At 38.5% G+C, this 19864-nt stretch overlaps 1 protein-coding gene across 2 annotated transcripts in view; it reads right to left on the bottom strand.

The window, feature by feature from the left end:
* Positions 1-7614: 7614 nt before the first annotated feature.
* The window catches only part of mtss1la (MTSS I-BAR domain containing 2a), a 28549-nt gene continuing 16299 nt past the window's right edge, over positions 7615-19864 (bottom strand). The window contains exons 4-15 of one of the 2 annotated variants that reach the window (XM_058387864.1): positions 17758-17842; positions 17371-17462; positions 17202-17276; positions 15315-15472; positions 15114-15221; positions 12937-13034; positions 12286-12418; positions 11518-11592; positions 10799-10933; positions 10387-10533; positions 10090-10255; positions 7615-8921 (exon numbers count right to left, since the gene is read on the bottom strand). In XM_058387864.1, the coding sequence (XP_058243847.1) occupies positions 8125-8921; positions 10090-10255; positions 10387-10533; positions 10799-10933; positions 11518-11592; positions 12286-12418; positions 12937-13034; positions 15114-15221; positions 15315-15472; positions 17202-17276; positions 17371-17462; positions 17758-17842 (2069 nt within the window). In that variant the 3' untranslated portion in view covers positions 7615-8124. The remainder of the gene's footprint in view (positions 8922-10089; positions 10256-10386; positions 10534-10798; positions 10934-11517; positions 11593-12285; positions 12419-12936; positions 13035-15113; positions 15222-15314; positions 15473-17201; positions 17277-17370; positions 17463-17757; positions 17843-19864) is intronic. The other variant, XM_058387865.1, reaches the window with a different exon arrangement.

The raw sequence follows: 19864 nt of genomic DNA, 5'->3' as shown, positions 1-19864 counted from the left end.
ACTGTGCCCATCTAAAATTCTCCATAAGGAATGAATCAAATAACCCATTAGGCTGGTAGATTTGTTTATTGTAATTGTATATTACATTGGCTACACTCTGCGAGTTAATAAGTTGTGTCCATATCTTGATTCTTGCTTTTGGAATTTACACCTCTCTTTTTTCATGTAGTGTTGCATAGTGTCATGTAAATGCTAAAGAGTCCTCTGCAACAGTGCCATTACATAGACCTGCCTGCCCCCTCATCACCATCACCACCATCACCACCCCCACCCCCACCTCTGAAGCTCATGCCTGTCACCAGGCATCTGATATAAGAAGGGACACCTGCCAGCAGGATGCCCACCCTTCTCAGGGTTCACAGGAGGGTGTGTTTGAGCTACATGTCCATCAGCGATGTGAACCCTCCATTTGGTCTCCTCCTGCCCTTACTCAGGCCATGTTTTAGCAGGTCCAGTCATATAGTTTGATCTGTGACAAGCAGATGACCTTTTCCTTGAGTCTGATGTCGGGCTCCATAACATCATGCTGTTGCAGCATATCTAAGCAACGTGGCTCACCTTCACTGACATGGGTTAGAAGTTTCAAAATCTGTTATGACAGAATGTAAAGTGAGGTAGTGAGAGTGCTAGCAACAATAAAATATGGCTAAAACAAAATGTGTTGTAATAGTGGAAAGCTTTTTTTTTTTTTTTTGATTGATTGATTATGTGGCCCTCTGATGGACTGGCAACCTGTCCAGGGGGTACCCCTGTCTTTCACCCAGGGTGTGCTGGGATAGGCTCCAGAAGATCCCTGTGACCCTAATTAGGAATAAAGCTGATATAGACAATGGATGGATGGATGATTATGTGGTTTAGAAAACTATGTTTTAGCTGACTGTAAAAGGCATCATGGTGAGAAATACTGGTAACAATGAATAATGTAAACGTATCCCATAATCAAGCCTTTCTGTTTAATTCTTCATATTTTTTGTGAGAGTCATAAAAATAGAAATAATTCAGAGGAATATGGTTAGATTTTTTAAAAAGAAATTAAAATCATAATAATAATAATCTACCCTTTCCCTAACCATAACATTAATTATTGTTTATAATAATAATAATAATAATAATAATAATAATAATAATAATAATAATAATAATAATAATAATAATATTATTATTATTATTATTGTTATTATTATTGTTATTATTGTTATTGAGAAGAAGAAGAAGATAATGAAAATGAAGAAGATGCAGTTTGATTGACCAGTAATTGCTATATATACTGGCCAGTACAGTTGTCTTTGTTTGTGTGGAATTTCACATGTTCTGCCCATATCTGTTTTCACATCATGTTTCCCACCTCAAAAACATGCCAGTAGGTGGACTGCGTATGGTAAATTTCCACTTGTTTTCGGTGATGGGTGAATATGTGTGTGCTTTGTGCCCTGCTGTGGACTGGCATGACATCTAAGGTGTTTTCCTATCTAAGGCCCAGTGTTTGGTATTCATTAAATAGTAAAATCAGCTCCCCAGATTAAAATGTATTCACTCCCACCATGGGAGACAAATGGATACAAGTGGACAAATGAAATTATTAGCATAAACCCAGATTGACCAAGCACTGAGGTGTTTACACAACTCACTAAGAGTAGTATTGACAGAGATAGATTTGTGAAAAATCATGTTAGCACATTTGTTATAGAAAAAAGAAAATCTGTCAAAGGAACTTGCCTAATCTTTTTCATGATAAATGGTTCAATGCATCTATTAACAATGGAACAACCAGGTGGCATTATTTCAAACAGTAGGAGGCATCCACAAACTCCAGCTGAATTCTGCACACAGTTAGTGGAATTGTGGTCTAAATCTGACAGGAAGGCACTCAAGGCACTGATGTAATCCTTACCTGACATTTATTAAGACAAGGGGATGTGTAACCAAATATTAGGAAAGAAATGACATGCTTTGTTGTATAGCCTATATGAACAGGAACATCTCCATGAGGTCTCATTAATAAGCATTGCAGAAAGCTTGTTTTTTCTAAGTGGACTACAGCCAAAGAATGGTCCTTGATAGCTCTTCAGAGATAATTAAATCTTGGTCTTAAAATATAAAAGTGCAGATGGAGCGTACAGTAAAAATGCAAATCCTTCACCTTTTGCCAGCTTCGTTTTGACAGTGACGTGAGATCATGCTCAGTTAGGCCCTATGGTGAGTTGAGCTCTGTCAGGTGAGGGGGTGACAGGGCCGTATGGTGGAGCTCCTGTCTGTGACAGGCTGTCATTGGGAGATGTGTGCCATGTGGCTGTCTCTCAGCCTGTCTCTGGGCTGAGGGATGACCTCTCCTGCTCACTGGGGCTTCACCAGGCGTGCCATCACTGTCTCTCAAGTCTCGCTTTGACAGCAGACATGACGCGCAAGACACATCAGCCACATCTACAGGTAGATCCACCCTGTGATGGCACTCAGTGATGGCTTGTGGCCAAGTGGAATGGGGGAGAGTAAGAGTGTGTGTGTGTGTGTGTGTGCGCGCATGTATAAATGAATAAATCCCACTTTCCCTAAAGTGTGTGAGTAATTCTGCCTTGAAAGGATTTTTTAATTTGATTTGACAAGTAAAGTGCTTTCTAAATCATAATCCAAAACTGCAGATCAATCTGGTCTACTACCTGTCTTAAGAGTTTGGACTGTGTGACAAGGGCTCAATGTTATTTGTTTGCTGTTGTAATAGTGAAAGGTGTGTGTAACATGATTTAGAGGATATTTTCACAGCTTATCCATCACATATGACATAAATGCATTTCTGCAATTAACTGTCCCTCCTGATGGGGTAATTTAGTTTGATTTGTGACTTGATTTATGACTGTATAGAAAGCCTTTACCAGATATCCTTGACATTTCCTAACTTTGTGAAACAAAGAAATTGAGAGGGTAAGACACGAGAGGTGAGGACTTGTCACTTATTCACACTCCCCATACCCCAGTTGCTGTCATCAGTAGAACTAAGCTGGGAGAAATGTAAACTCTAATACAAACCCTAATACTGTAATTAATTTTTTAAATAAGAACATTGGCATTATTTCCTTTAGGAAGCATTCCTTTCTTGTGCCATTTCACTATTATTGGAATTACACTTTGTGAGCAGACATGTCCCTGCAGACATGTATGTATTACTTTATCACATGTAGACTTTCACTAGTAACACACAACCCCATCTGACTAGCTAGTCCCCTGTATATGAAATAAAATTTCTATATTTGACATATTACACATGCACAGGTACACCAATCAGGCATAACATTATGACCAGTGACAGGTTATGTGAATAACACTGATCTCCTCATCATGGTACCTGTTAGTGGGTGCGATATAGGACTTAAAGGATCTGCTGCTAACATCTTGGTGCCAGATACCACAGCACACCTTCAGGGATCTAGTGGAGTCCATGCCTCGACGGGTCAGGGCTGTTTTGGCAGCAAAAGGGGGATCAAGACAATATTAGGCAGGTGGTCATAATGTTATGCCTGATCAGTGTACATATAGTACATACTGAAACTCATAAACCTGTAGTGCTCACAATATAATCTATATAACCCTACTGCATAATTAACATTGTGTTGTAATTCATATGCATGATTATTTTGTTATATAAAACTGAACATTGTATTAGAGTATTTGCATAAGGTATTATCAATCAAGGGTAACTGAATAACATATTGCAGTTGTAGAAAAAGGTATAAAACCCATAGTGCACCTGCAGTATCCTACACATAATTACCAATACAGCGCAAATGGAAACAGAGTGAAGCAGTGTGAGATGCTTTGTGATGTGAACACATCCTCCTCTCCCAGCTGTGATATCAGACTGTGGCTGGACATATTTGCATGCTCAGCACTGTTTGTCTGCAGTAATTCATCACCAGCCTCTGAAGTATTGAAAGCATCAGCATCCGTCAACAGCTTTCTGTCAATGTTGTCCGTGTTTTTAAAAGAACACAAGAATTATTTCACATCAGGAGCGCATGTAACGGGCCACTTACTCCTAAAAGGATAAAAGATTGGCAGATTGTTCTACCTTGGCACAACCCATCAAAACTGAGACAGGAGCAAAAATGATAGCTGATGAGAATGGAAATTAGCACTCGTAATGCATCAGAAGGATGGCTCAGGGAAGAATATAAGTCACACAAATCTAAATGCTAAATGTAAAAAAAAAAAAAAAAATCAACTTCCACAAATAAATTAGATAAACCTGGTATTATTAGACCACAAAAAATCTGGTTTAATTTAATGAAGAGTAAACAATAAAACACTAAACTCATAACTTAATGAAATACGCATACAGTATATGTTTTTGCACCTGATTTACGCAGATTTTATTATGATTATAAATAATATTATGGGTTACAAAAATGATATTGTTTAAGACAAATATATTATTAAACAGTTATTCTATCATATATGGCATTTTAATGATGATTAGGGGTACTATTTTTAATTATGAGCTTCCTGAAAAACTAGATATTCCCTGGCTTATAGGATCTGTTCAGGAAACTTGGAAATATCCGCACCTTCCACACCCCAGTAGAAAGATTTTTGCATAATGTTAAGTTGTGGTCACAACTCATAATGCACAATGAAAGCAGTATGATTTGAGACATTTGGCTCAGACATAGACTAGCTTATATTTCATGTATGTGAACTATACACACACTAACCACTTTATTAGGAACACCAAAACAATACTGGGAAGAGCAACATTCCTTTTCAGACTCTGGTCCATCACAATTTGCTGCAGATTTGTCAGTTGCACATTAATACTGAACACATGAGACTCCTTTTCCTCCACATTGCAAATTCCTTTTCCTGTCTGATAGGAATGGTATACCTACCTGTCAGTTTAAACCAGGCCTCTGACCTTTCTCATCATCAAGCTGTATCTGGCAGCAGAACTGATGCTCTTTGGATGTTTTCTGTTTTGTTTTTTCACAGTTGTGTGTGAAAATCTCAGGAGATCAGCAATCCATCAGTCATGCCACAGACATAGTCATTTCCCGCATTCTGACGCTTGATGTAAATACAATACAAGCTCTAGACTGTATCTGTATGACCTTATGCATTGCCCAGCTGCTACACGATTGGCTGATTGGATAATTGCATGAATATGCAGGTGTACAGATGTTCCTCCTGGCCAATTAGTGTATGTGGCCATTATTTTTTAACTATGTATGTATATTGCCTTTAGCAGTCGAATTCGTAACAGATAAAAACTTGAAGAAACCCTTTGTTATTCACCTAAGTGAATCATCTCAGGTGCGGGAGAAAACAAGTAAACAACGCGATTGCTCATTCGTTCCTCTCCGCTTTACTCGTGCACTCTGACCCCGAGCGCCCGGATCAGATCAGACGAGTTTATTATTTCCCCGCGCGCGCGCGCGCGCTGTCTTGTTGTCGTGTCCTCGCATTTGCGCCCGAGCAGAGCGCGGATAGACGGACGAGCGCGTGTGTCAGTTGAAATGACACGCGCGCCACTTCGCCGCGCGCCCGATGCTCTCATCACGTCGCCGTGCGCGCGGCCCGGGGCGCTGTGAGCGAGCTGAGCTGAGCTGAACTGAAGTGAACTGAAGTGTCCCTGCACCGCGCTGACACACAAACACACAGCTCGAGTGACGAGTCAGTGAGGAGAACGAGTGACTGACGGAGGGCGCAGGAATTTTTTTTTGTCGCGCCTCGTTCTCATAATCTCCAGCTGCCACATCAAAATCCCACATCAGTTAGATTTAAGCAGCAGATGTGCGGGCAACAATCCTCCGTATATTAAAGGAAAGATTCAGAGGAAAATCAAGCGTGCACAGACTCCACCTGATCAACCTTATGTACGCTTTGCTCCAGGTAATGGCAGCATATGTTCACTAATTCGAATCACCACTGTATGTATTCAGTATTTAAAGAATCTTTATAAAAATCATATAGAAATTGAATGTTTTCAATTCAGATCATCACCCATGTTAACTGATATTTAACGCAAAAAACAACGAGAGAATAAAAAATGTTTCATTTTTTCAAACCAAAATGGCTCAAAAATTCACTGTGCCTTAATTTGCAATTTGTTTGAACCCTCATCCATGGTAAAAAACAAAAAAAAACAAAAATCAACGCTATGGCGCTCTCTGCTGGCAAACATCTATACCTGAGCGAGGGGAACTTGGAATAAAGCTACGTAGAGATTTCCTTTTCAGAAAATGTTCCAGATCAAATTCCCTCTTTAGAACTGTTAACCACACAAAAGTAACCCACAATTTAATTGAGCACCAAAAGTAATTCATTAATTTGGTGGAAATATTGACATTTTGTACTATACACCGACCAGGCATAACATTATGACCACCTGCCTAATATTGTCTTGATCCCCCTTTTGCTGCCAAAACAGCCCTGACCCATCATGGCACCTTTCTATCAGAATTTCTTCAGCAATTTGAGCAGCAGTAGCTCGTCTGTTGGATCAGATCACACAGGCCAGCCTTCACTTCCCATGTGCATCAATAAGCCTTGGCCGCCCATGACCCTGTCACCGGTTCACCACTGTTCCTTCCTTGGACCACTTTTGAAAGATACTGACCACTGCAGACCGGGAACACCCCACAAGAGCTGCAGTTTTGGAGATGCTCTGATCCAGTCGTCTAGCCATCACAATTTGGCCCTTCGTCAAACTCGCTCAAATCCTTACGCTTGCCCATTTTTTCTGCTTTTAACACATCAACTTTGAGTACAAAATGTTTACTTGCTGCCTAAAATATCCCACCCACTAACAGGTGCCATGATGAGGAGATAATCAGTGTTATTCACTCACCTCTCAGTGCTCATAATATTATGCTAGTTTTCCTGAACTGAAATGTTGCTATTTAGCATGCATTTTAACCAGAAGAAATCCATGTAAACATGTTCATTCCAACTGCTGCACTGGAGCATCCTAGACATTGTGACATCAAGTAAATTAAACATTTAAATTAAACAAATTAAATTGACTGGGCAGATGTCAACAACTTTGTCAAAGCTTGACATTTCCTGTGAGGAAATGCCACTTAGCTAGCAAGGACTTAGATACACTATATGGCCAGTTTGAGATACCACTCCTATATATACTTATTGAACATCCCATTCCTAATTTGGTCACACGTTGCTGTTATGATATTCACCACTCTTCTGGAAAGGATTTCCACTAGCTTTTGGAGCGTGGCTGTGAGGATTTGCATTCAGCCATAAGAGCATTAGTGAGGTCAGGCACTGATGTCAGGTGAGGAGGTGAGAAGCACAGTCTGTGTTCCTGTTCATCCCAAAGTTTTCCGGGGTTGAGGTCAAGGCTCTGTGCAGGGTTCTTCCACACAAACCTTATGGACTTCACTTTGCATACAGGGGCTTTGTCTTGCTGGAATAGCTTTAGGTTAAACATCATATACAATTGTGTGCTTCTAAAATTGTGGCAAGAGTTTGGGGAAGACCCACATATGACTATGATGGTCATGTGTCTACATACGTTTGGTTTCCTTTACCACCACACATTATGTGGACTCATAGAATTAGGATTAGTCCTACATTTGAAAAAATAAAAAACACATTTTTACTATAACGTGGTACACTTGGGGTGTTTTATTTGGCAGTTTACAGTATATACAGTACTTTGTTCACGTGGTCCCTCTGAGTGTGAGTAGGCTACGTTGGTGCTGTTCAACACAACAGCTTTTTGATCAACAAGAAGACACTTTGGGATTTTTTTTTTTACAAAGCCATTACCTAAGGAGAAAGGAAATTAGTCAAACTCACTTTACGTCAGTTACAGCTGAATAACATGATTAACATAGTAATTACAAATCAAAACTCTGAAAGGATACCAGACATAACTAGAATGTTTATATGTACTTTAAACATATTCTCATCTCTTAAGCTGTAAGTTCTTTATAGTCTTTCAAATAGATGGTAGTATTCCTACCAACTTCAATAGTCCAGCCATAAATTGTGTCCATTTACACATCACATGACAATGGCCTGCCTTTGTTAGACCACAGTTGTTTGTAATTTAATTTGCAATTTTTAATTGTAGCAATTTCTTTGTGCAGAATCGTCACATAGATCTCAGTGAAGCTATCGCATGATCCTGGGTGCTGACCTGTCATTACAGACAGTTTTCCTGAGACGCACTCCTCTACGGATGGACTTCAAAATGTCGTCACCTTCTGATAAGGGTCCTGGGTCCTGTTGGCATCCTATACCAGCCTGGGGATCTGTAGGAAATGGGAATTGGCCATCTCCAAGAGCATGAGCACTTGCCACCAGCTCACCAATCTTCTCCACAAGGCTGTGGCGGTTGGCAGCCAGAAGCTGGTCCTCCTCTGTGCTGAGAGGCATAGCTCCAGGCTGTTGGACATGACCACGCATGCCAGTGCCTGTGCCCCAAGCCATTGTATTCGGCAGACTCATCCGCTTTGGTGAAGCTTTGAACTCTAGGTTCTCCAGAGATTCCTCATTGTACAAGCTTTCCTCACTACCGTTGTGCTCTGGGGGAGGGCTGGGGAAGCCTGGCGAGTCTGGCACAGTTGGTGTCTTCACTGGGACAATGGGGGGACGGATGGGAATTGGACCCACGTTAGACGGGGTGCGTCTCACACCAGCTTTGGAGGATGGGGTCCGACGAATGGTGGCTGTACCAGAAGATATGACAGTTCCTCCTCCTCCTCCTCCTTTGCCATTGGATCCAGTTGCACCATGGACACCCACACCTCCAGGAAGCCCTGCTGTGCTTGCTGGTCTCTTGGTCTGGATCATGCGACGGTAATTCTGAGCCAGATTGCTGTTCCGAGGGACAGTAGAAGATTTGTCAAAGTCTGATTGAGCATCACAGTCGATATCTCCATTCATTGAGTAGCTGTCGTAGTCAGAAGCTGAAAAAAAGATATCAGGGGTCATTATGCAGGATTAACACAGCCGGTCCTTACAATTACTGATTTTTTGTTTGTGTCAAAATGACAGATTTTGAGGTAAACTTCACTAAGAAATGTCTTTTACAACACAAGTCTTTTATTTTAATAGATTTTGCAGATTTTGTTCAGGTCATTTTTAACTGAGTGCCAGTATGAATTTCTATTTTTGAGGGTTGTTTACCATAGGATGTCAAATTTAAAATTAATATACAAATATTTAATCAATAAATAAAAAAATAAAAATAACAGACAGTCATTTTTATATGTTGTAGTGAAGTACTAAATTCTCAATTCAGTAAGAATAAATACTGGGACAAATTACTAAATTGTGTTTAGGGTTTTGGTTTCTGTCGCATGTAAAAAAAAAAAAAAGAAGAAAAGTCAACTGCCATGGTTTGACTGACAACAGTAGGGCTGGCTGTAATTCAAATTATAGATTGAAAATAGGTTATTTCTGTGGTAATATCTAATAAAATAAGAATTGGTGTATGCTATGCGAGTCTAATCCTAACAATAAACAGATAGGTAATAGTAACAGATAAGCTTTCTGTCAGAAAATGTTTATTTAACATATATAAAAATCCATTTATAAAATCTCCATTGCCCGTACTTTGTAAGTGTCTGTTGGTCAGTGTGTTTTCTACCATTGAACAGTCTTAAAGACAGAGAGCTTTTTATGATTTCTTGGTATCATTCCTGTAATTTCTGTTATCAGCAAAACAGCATTTTCATTATTAAACTAAATTATAATTGTTGTAAATCACTGACACAAACTGTTCATTAATTATTTTCCTCTTTTCCCTGTCTTATATTATTTCTTAGACACCTTTTATGCCCACACTTGTGCTTACGCCTCCTGTCCTCTGAGGATTTTTTGTTCTCCATGCTCTATACATTCTACCTGAAATGTCTCGTATCGATAATTCAACATTCAATATATCAGACCAATCATAATATTTTTTTCTAATGATTTTGCAATATGCTTGTTTGGCTACTTAGAATTCTCTTTTTTTTATTAACTGCACCTAGGTGTATGTTATCTTTGCATTTCCATTTAAAAGTTATTTCAGTGGTAAATACCTGGTAGTATTGTGTAGTGTGTGATCGTGTATGTAGGAAGTGAGGTTACCATGTGAGGGGATGGTATCCTCAGAGCAGGATGGGGTGGTGTTCTGTGTGCTGTATCCACTTGAATATTGCAGAGAGTCACAGCTGCTCTTCTGCTGCTCCATACTCAGACCACGTGTCAGAACCATGGCAAGCTCACTGGCTGCTGAGATCATCGGTTTCCCGTGCTTGAAGAGGAGGAAAAGAGGTGAAGAGAGATAAGGAGAGAGGAAAAAGTGAGGCATTTTTATGCAGTAAACGATAAGCCATGTAGAGTTATAAAATCTTATTAGAGTCAGGGTAGTTATTTTCTATGCACCTTGGTACTGATGTTTGGTGGATTCACTCTAGTCCTGTAAGGGTCCTCGGGGTGCAGAGACCCTCTTGCTCCACCAGGGGACTCCAATGCTTCACTCCTGCGTTGCATTGCCACCTGCTGCTCATAGTGAGGTATTTTAGACCAGTCCTGTTGATGGAATAAAAAATAAGCACGTAAACTCAATGCAAGCGAAATGTAAGCAAAATACTCACAGACCTGTCTACAGAAGAACATTTGTGGTGTATTAAAAGAGGAAAGGCAAGTGGCGTTATAATGGTGGCAAAATGGTGAGCAATTAAATGAAAGAAAACATGCACATGAAATTAATGAATTAAATAATAAAACACAAAACAGAACGCAGAATGCATAAATTAATATGAAACACGACCAACTGGCCAAAATAAAAACAAACCTTCCAGTGATGAACTTTGGTTGTGGGTGAGGGGGAGTGTGATCCAGGGGAATGATTATAGGGTATAAAGGGAAGAGATCTGATGGAGCCATTGTAAGTGTGAGCAAGGTGGAAAGTAGCGAAGGACGAGCCAAACTGTGGAGACGGAATGACATTTGGTCAGAATGTCAGAATGTTTATGGAGGACAGACTCCACTAAGGTTAATATGGCAGTGTAACAGAAATAAAAACAAATAAAGTGCAGGGTTTTGCCCTTTCCAAATTTTTTTGGACTTTTTGGAAGTTTTCATTGATTTCTTACAAATCATAAGCTGAATCATGAAAGAGGAAAAAGTGAAATGTTAAACTGTGATAGTGCAGAAAATCAGAAAATGTCTAAAAGCAATTCTTTTAAAATCTTGATGTGATCAGAATTTTATGTTCATAACAGAGTATCCATACTTTTTTCTAATTGCTTTTTGATGTCCTATATATTTTAAGATCTGGAAATAACTGAATTTAGACACATTATAGACCTGAGTAAGAATCCCATTCAGGAAAAAACACAAAATCAGACCCAACAAAGTATACATTTGAGGAAAGCAAAAAAAAAACTGAAGCAGAAGCCAAGAAGCAAAGTATGAGTGATGAAACATATTATAATACATATTATGTGCAGTTTGAAATGTTGCTGAGTTTGACACCAGGATACAGAATACGGTGCAGGGTGTAATACTCACTGCTATGGGAGAGCCACACTCGCTTACAGTCTGACACGTCTCTGATGCTTCAGAAGATGCAGAGCTGGATGACTTCTGTTAGGGAAAAAAGATAATAAGTTAATAATGCTGTTACGTTCATTATAATAATACAAACACATTCCTAGAAGTATGCAGTTATTATTAGATTAGTACACAGTTGCCAAACTTAAGGCCAAAGAAAATACTTAAACTGCACCTTAGTATAACCTGAATATTTTCACATTAGAGCAGTAATATCGAGAATTCATAGCAGACTCTGGTGTGAGAGAGCTCATCTCACAGGAATGAAATGCTGGTTAAAAACTGAAGCAATGGATAAATCTTTACATGTTAAATCTGTTGTACTGGATGCAAATCAGACCAATTCAGAAACATTTCATGTGTTTGGCCTTTAATATGGCTGAATGTTTGACTGGAAATTCTCCAAATGTAAGTACAAAAATGTAATACATCATTTATACTCAAAATGTAAATGTAAAGACCTAGAAATATGTTGAAAGACAAGAAAAAGCCAAATGTTTTCTTCTTCTGGAAAGAGCTCATATTTTTATAGATAGAGCTATAGCTTTCTAAAAAAAATAATAATAATGAAGCTGAATACATGTAATTAACTAATAGAGTTAAATAATTTCTGTAAACCATTCTTCTTCCCTGAATCTAATTCTGTATTCAAATTATAGATGTAAATTGACAGAAAAGGTAATAATAGGGGTTAAAAAATAGCTAATAGCTTTAGTTTAGAATCACCTGACTGGTAATGTCTGATGGCATGGGAGAAGGCGGTTTGGAGTGCATGTTGGCATCATGAGAGATGAATCCAGAATCGTGAGAGGAGACGCTACTCAGACGATGAGCGCTACCTGGTGGTAGATGTACCATACTAAAAAACAAAAGAAGATTCAAAATCTGAGCTTTCTGTCAATTAGGGATAGATGTGACTCAGTTGTTGTGTTCAGTGTTAAATAACTAGCAGTATGTAATGTTTTAAATGACATGTAATAACTATAATGTTTCAAAAAGATCTTAGAAAACTGTGCTTATGTTCCTATATAGCTATGTAATGATCTAGCTTGTTTTTTTTTTGTTTCAAGCTCCTGTTAACATTATTCAGGATATGCCCTGAAACTGGAGAAGCTCTCTCAGCTCTTTTCCTTTAAAGGAAAAAGGAAACTCAGAAGGCATATTTAGTTTCAGCTAAAGTTTAAGTGGGATTACTTGAAAACTTGTTAATTTATGAAAACATATTCAATAAAAACAAACTGCTCCATTAATAGATGAAGTAACACAAAAAACAAGCACTGGATTGCAGTAAAATATAAAATCAATGAATGGATTCTACAGCAAGAGTATACATTACATTAAGAGTATAAGACATCATAGATCTGATGTGGTAAGCACCTGCACAGGCTGCTCTTCCTGGAGCCAGTACTGCTGGGGGAGGAAGGTGGGGTCTGGTAGGACCAGCTGTAGTCTGAACCCTTCAAATCCAGGATAACCTAGTAAAGAAAAAATATATATAAATACCGAACACAGACTCACACACTATGGACAATTTCACTTCACCGATCAGCCTACATTGTTTGTTTTGGGCAACTGGAGAACAAACTCCAATTTGAGAACTAACTTCATACACCCAGGGCAGAGGCAGAAATTGAGCCACCAACACCAGAGATGTGAGGTGCCCCTGAATGTGTGGGTATGTGTGTGTGTGTATGTGTGTGTGTTTAATGTCAATTTACAGTATTTACAGCAGGGGTCCCCAAACATTTTTCTGTGAGTGTCACATGATATTTCCTTTCTTCAATGGGGGGTGGGGGGTCAGTCTGTACCAGAAAATTGCATGGGCTGGAGTGACTACTAGTATTACTGTGGAGATTTTATCATGACTTTAACGCTAGAATAGTTTATCATTTAGTTATACAAGGTACAGACAAATGATCATCACTTTTCAAGAGATGTACATATAGCCTATTAAAAGAGCATTATTGCTATCATAAAGACATTTCTTTCATATTCAGTGCTACTGAAATCACATATTCGTTCGCAATGGCACGTTATGTTGAACGTACCATTCTCTTGGTAGGTGAATTTAACAAATAATTAGGCTACGTTAATAACAAAGGGAAATTTTAGTTTGAAAGCCAACATTTATTATCAGATGCAGATATGATATAAGTAAAACATATATTTAAAATTAAAATATGTTTCTGGCATTGCTCAGAGGGTCGGCCCAAATGTGATGGCGGGCCGCATATGCCCCGAGGGCTGTGGTTTGGGGACCCCTGATTTACAGTATTTGGCCTAAATGGAGCACTAAAATCAAAGACAAGCTAAATCTAAAACTAGAGTTGAACAACATTGTTTCTGAATGCTATGTAACACTATGCTAACTGTCACTATGCTAAGTGCCTCTGGTTGTGACTGAGATTGTGACACAGACCAGTAGACAGATAAATGAACATTTAGGTTTTTTAGACTGTTTGGCATGTTTCTGGTAAGGATTTACAGTCCTTGCTTTAACCACAGCCTTTAATGCTCCTTTTCCTGCCATCTGACAGCTGTGTGCAGTGCATAGATATGCCAACTGCTAACTCCACTGAATTTATTTGGCTCTGCAGGCTCAGTCAGTACATGATACACTTATAAAAGACAGACTGAATAACTTGTATATCAATGTTTGTAATTAATCTGTTAAATTGTGCAAGTTTTATTTCCGAATAAATTCTGAGTGACCTATTTGATTTAAATTCCTTCCATGAACAATCTGCTCCATTTTCCATTCACTTTAGATAATGGTCTCCTCCTAAATTTTCCCACAGTGCCATTTGACTACCTTCTGATACTGGAAAATAGTCTCTGCCTCTTTAGCCCTTAGTCTGTTCAGCTCTCTCACTTGCTCATCTGTTTACTCTGCTAAAACAGATCAGGTTCCAAAGCTTCAGCTTTCAGATGAACACCTCCATCAACACCATAGTGCTTATTATCTTGTGGCACACTAACTAGCACAGTGTCCGAGTCTCTCCTATAAACTCAGAGTAATGCTGTATTGTATTCTAAAACTGTAAGACAGCTTTTAAGGAGCTAAGATTAAAATTTCAAAGTTATCTTCAGTATATTTGAGATCTCTGATTTTTTTTTTTGTTATCTCTTATTAAACACCACTGTAGCTATGCTAACAATGTTACCATTAGCATAGGAATTCCTACAGGAATAATTCAAACATATCATCAACCAGCACATTAGAACCAGCATGACTACGTACATCACAGATTGTTCAAGTGTTTCAGAGTTGAGTTGTTCTTTAACTAACTACATTATTATGAAAAGGCAAATGCTATTCACTCAGAATAAAATGGAATAATAAAGGATTTCCCAGACACTGATGCACAATACTTTGGTATTTATAAGATTTTCAAGCATCTATAGAAATGCAGACAGTAAGTCCTGGAAGTCTCTAATAAAGAATCTAAAAGAGGCTGTGGCCTTGATGGTAAATTGTAAGCTTATTTCATGTATGTACTTTTGTGTGTCATGTGATCTACAGTAGTGTTCATTATAACAGTTTAAGTAAGCACCTGTTCACTGGCCTCTGGCAGTTTATGTGGATCAGTGATCAGCACAGAAAGATCATCCATAATGGCCTGAAGGTGAGTTACCTCTCCCAGCATGGAAATCTCTCCATTCTGAAAATCAAAAATACAGATCAGACACTTCACATTCACTGTAGCCATCGAGTCATCAAGCCATGATTATGCCGCAGTGTTTACTAGACTCACCACTACAGGCTGGAGGAAGCTAATAAAGGTGCAGTAGCGACTCCTTTCTTCGAGGAGGGCTCGGCGCACGGCTTGCTTCTCCGTCTCCTCCATCAACAAGTACATGTCGCTCACATCCTGCATAGCACTGTCCAACTGAGGCTGCAACCCTCCTCGACCTGTGAGAGATAAACAGGAAAATAAGAAACAGAGCAGGTGAGGCCTAACAAAATTTGGCGAAAGTATGCTGTAGCAAATTACTGTAAATGGATCATGGAATACTAACAGGCAAATACTGTTGATACTGGGATTTTTTATGATGAGTGAGAACATGAGATGAGATGTCTGAAGATTATGTTAGCTAATACATATATAGATACTCAGATGTGGAATGTCAATATTAACTCACATGAGAAGCTGGACAGTTAAAGAGATAATGAGAGGCAAATTGATGAATCTTTATACATACAGAATATAGAACAGAACAAATACATTCATAAACAGAAGCATGGTGTGTCCTAAACACACAAAGACACATGCACTACAAGCATCCTTCAATGACAGTACAGCATGCAGAAAATGAAGTATGGAGTCAAGACAAATTCTGGAATGCTAAACGAAATGGTCTACAAGCTAAATGCGGTAGGTAATAGCTTTTGTTTAAATACATACCTGGGATCTCTAAAGTTTTTTTGCCACACAGGTCAAGCAAGCAATAGCAAGCACGAGGAAGATAGAGAAAAATGGCAGGTGAGATAAAGAGCATCAGAGATCGCATAAGTGAGGAAGGATGCAAGAGAATCCAGTTGTGAGAAAGTCAAGAAAGCTCAAACACAGCACAGATATTAAACACTTCATTACAGCTGACAGACTCTTCAGCTCCCTGAAATATGATGTATCTTCACCAGGGGGTGCTACTGAGCTGCACTGTTTATCACACTATTATGCTAGCACTTGCAGGCCTCTCACTCGATTTATACACATGCACTGTTGGGTTAAATTTCTAGATCACTAGCTCTGAGAGTAGTCTAAGCAGTAATCCAAATCACAGGTTTATATTAATTCCATTGCTCTAACGCACCACTGTGGCTTCTATAGTTATTTATTATCAGGGACTTGAATGGTAGATGAGCCACATAATCAAAAAATAATTGTGAACAGCTAACAAAATGTCATTTAACAGCAAATCTTCCTGAAATAGACATTTCTTTAACATTTTGGTAAGCATATAATGTAAATATTTCGTAAAAGGTAAAGCTCTGAACCATCTTTAATATGGAATATTGGTTTCTCTGTAACATTACAAGCTGTTTGTTGAGAGGAAAGACATGCTGGCGAGGGAATGAAGGTTATAGCTGCTAGAATGTAAGTGATGTCTTGCTGATGTTCCACAACATTACATAGAACTGGAAATCCTCAAAAAGCATGATGCATCGTTCATTAAATGTAATTTGTAAGCATGCCAAATTGCTTTGCGATAAAAGGAATAAAACACCTTGGATATGCTGCTATTCAGAAACTAACCACTTCAATGTACATCACACCACCCCGGTATGGATTATTTTCTATAACAGTGCTCACATTCTGTTTTATTCCTTACTTATCCAACCAGAAATGAGTTGAGTTTGAAGTCATATCACTCTCTACTGCTAAACATGATTTATATCTGCATTAACAGCATTTGCCAAATATCCTTATGCAGAGCAACTTACATTTATCTGATTTTTTTTAAACAACTACGCAGTTATAACTGAAGATATACTGAAGATTGTGGCAGTTCAACAATTCTGAGCTGCCACCTGCCTTAAATGTGAGTGTAATCTGAGCGCCATGATGGATGCCCATGTCAGTAAATAAAATAAGTGGTTTTTGTTTGGTTTGTAGTATGTCAGTTGGAGTGAAACACACCTTTCCTGGCCTTTTTCTGTAGCTTCAAAGTATCAGAGGACTTCTTCTTGATCTCCTGTCGAGACCGTTTGTATTCTGTAACACAGAAATAAAGACAGAAACAATAAGAAACCTGGCATGATTACAAAATACAGATTAAAACAAGACTAAATACAGACACCAGCCATACCTTTGGCATGATCTTTATCTAGAAGAGCAGCTGTCTTTTTCCACTCCTCTATCTTGTCTTGGAGTGGTGTGACCATTTTCTCCATAAGAGCACTGAGTGTGGTGGAATATCAAGGCATCAATAAAAAAGCGATTGCATAAGCAATGTGGATATAATAGCATTTCCAGTGTTTATTAGGCCTTTAGTGGTAATTTGAGTGTAAATTCACTCACTGCAAAAAATAACCCATCAGGCCCTTTAAGCAGTGGATTGATCGATGAGAATGTAAGGTCATCCGTGCAGTGGAAAATCAATGGCTGGCATGGTCAGCTACTTTTTTCTCACTCTTAATTGAAGGGGAGGCAGAGCTAAATGTAATATGGGACCATGATTGCATCGATCACTTACTTGGTGAAGTGTCGCAGTTTGGCCTCGATGCTGCGGTGGCGCATGCACATTCGGGTCAGAGCAGAACCGATGTCCCTGGTAGCACCTAGAAAAACAGGCATAACCGACCATTAGGCAAACAAGAAGTCAGGAGCAAATAACCACAACAAGGCACTAGATAGAAAAGAAGGCAGGGTTCAAACGAAGAGGCCAATAAGCAAACAAAAGGTTATTTGAGGTCAAATCATTTTAAAAGAGTCAGATGTTCATGTTTAATTTAAAATGCTATAATAAAATAATCTGAAAAAGAAAGAGATGGTATATGGTATCTCTAAAATGAAAGAAAATGGAGTCTTTAGTTCAATATCAGTTCTATGTGCTGTGAACAAAAACACACAAGTTTAAATGTGCAGATAATGTAAAGCTGAAATGCTTCTGTAACAATGTATACGCACAGCTCCAACAAAAACACTTATCTATGTGAGTTCAATACAAATAAAACAATCTAAGATAACGATTATTAGTAACATCCGACTATTTGCGAGACTATTAAGTGTTTCCTGTGACTGAAACAACAGAAATATGATCCGCAAGTAAGGTCAATATATCTGGTAGAATCATGCTAGCATGTGTACATATGTATGTTTGCGTAGCCTATGTCGCTAGTCTGTAACTATTCACTTTCATAATGTGCAATAGCTTTCACAGGGTGATATGGGTGGTATGAAAGGTTCAGGCGGGTCCTCCCATTCTCCTTTTCCCCTCGCTCCAGCCAGGTCCAAAGGAAAAAGGAGGGAGCCTAGTAAAGGGATATCCCTCTATTCTTCCTCACGGTGTCTGCCTTTCCTGTCCGCTCTGTTCCCTAAAGATCATTATTGCAGTAGAGAATGGGAGAGGCCTGTGCTAATCTGGTCCACTGTAGCAGCACGTACTGAAACGCACGCTCAGCCTTATTACACTACATGTACCTAAAATGCAGCTTTTTTTGTACTACATTTAACTCTGATTATGGGATACACCCAAAGCACAAAACATACACACAGATCTGCAAAACCAATCCAAAATATGAGTTTGCTTCCTGGAAGTAAATGTGACAATGCAATAGCTATGATAATGTACACATACTTGTAAATATGTATGCTAGTAAAGATGCTATACTACTTATTCAGAGGGATTTGTACAGTGGACACACCACACAGTCTAACTGCTGATATGACGATTTTTCTGACGATAAATGGAAGCCATTTATTTATGGAAAAGTCAGTGCTTTGTAATGGATAAGTTTTCTACCACAAGAAATGTTTTCAGAATAGTGGCTTTGTGATTCCTGGTTTCTTAGTTGCCTGTGTCGTTTGTTTTTAATAAACTTGAAGAGAAGGGAAAAAGAGAGAGGAAATAACTTTATAAATACATAAATAAGTAATACAATTTGAGGAACACTCTTATAGAAAAATAATAATCTATTTAGTAATAGCTATTCTGGGCGGCATCAGAAACACTGCATCAAACAGATATTAAAGAAAATGCATCAGCTTATATAAATCTCACTCAGTGTACTATTCAATTTTAAGTAACATAGGGAATTTAAAGCCGGCAGTAGAATAGGGATAAAATACAAATTCTAGGGATTTGTGGGAGGAATAAAGGGTTCTTCCAAAATGGTTCTACTTAAATTCCATTCTGACAGACTAGAACAGGACTATTAAGTTAAGTATTTCACCAGTAGAAGACAGCAAAGAACCCATGAGGTTTTAGATAATTAGCCCTGTACATAGGCTTGCACATGCATAAAAGGTTTTTACTTGATAAACAGTGAATATATAATAAAATATTAAGCATAGGTTTTATATGATGTATATAAAATTATGTCACATTTTAAAAGCAACAAGTTTCTAATACCAGATCCAACATAATGTATTAAGAGAATACAAAATCGTTTTTGTTTCAGCAGACTGAACACGCTAGATATTCTAATCTCTTCTCTAGATGATGAAATGTCTGGTTCATGTCACTTGATACTGTCAAGAATAAAAAATAATGGGGTGTGCTGTTATAGGTAAATAATCCATGCCAGGGTGGTGTGATAAGGCCTGACACAAACCATAACATACTGCTCACAGAGACTCAT

This window comes from Hemibagrus wyckioides, linkage group LG04 (assembly GCF_019097595.1).
Source record: "Hemibagrus wyckioides isolate EC202008001 linkage group LG04, SWU_Hwy_1.0, whole genome shotgun sequence".
NCBI lineage: Eukaryota > Metazoa > Chordata > Actinopteri > Siluriformes > Bagridae > Hemibagrus > Hemibagrus wyckioides.
This window is presented reverse-complemented; position numbering and strand designations above follow the sequence as displayed.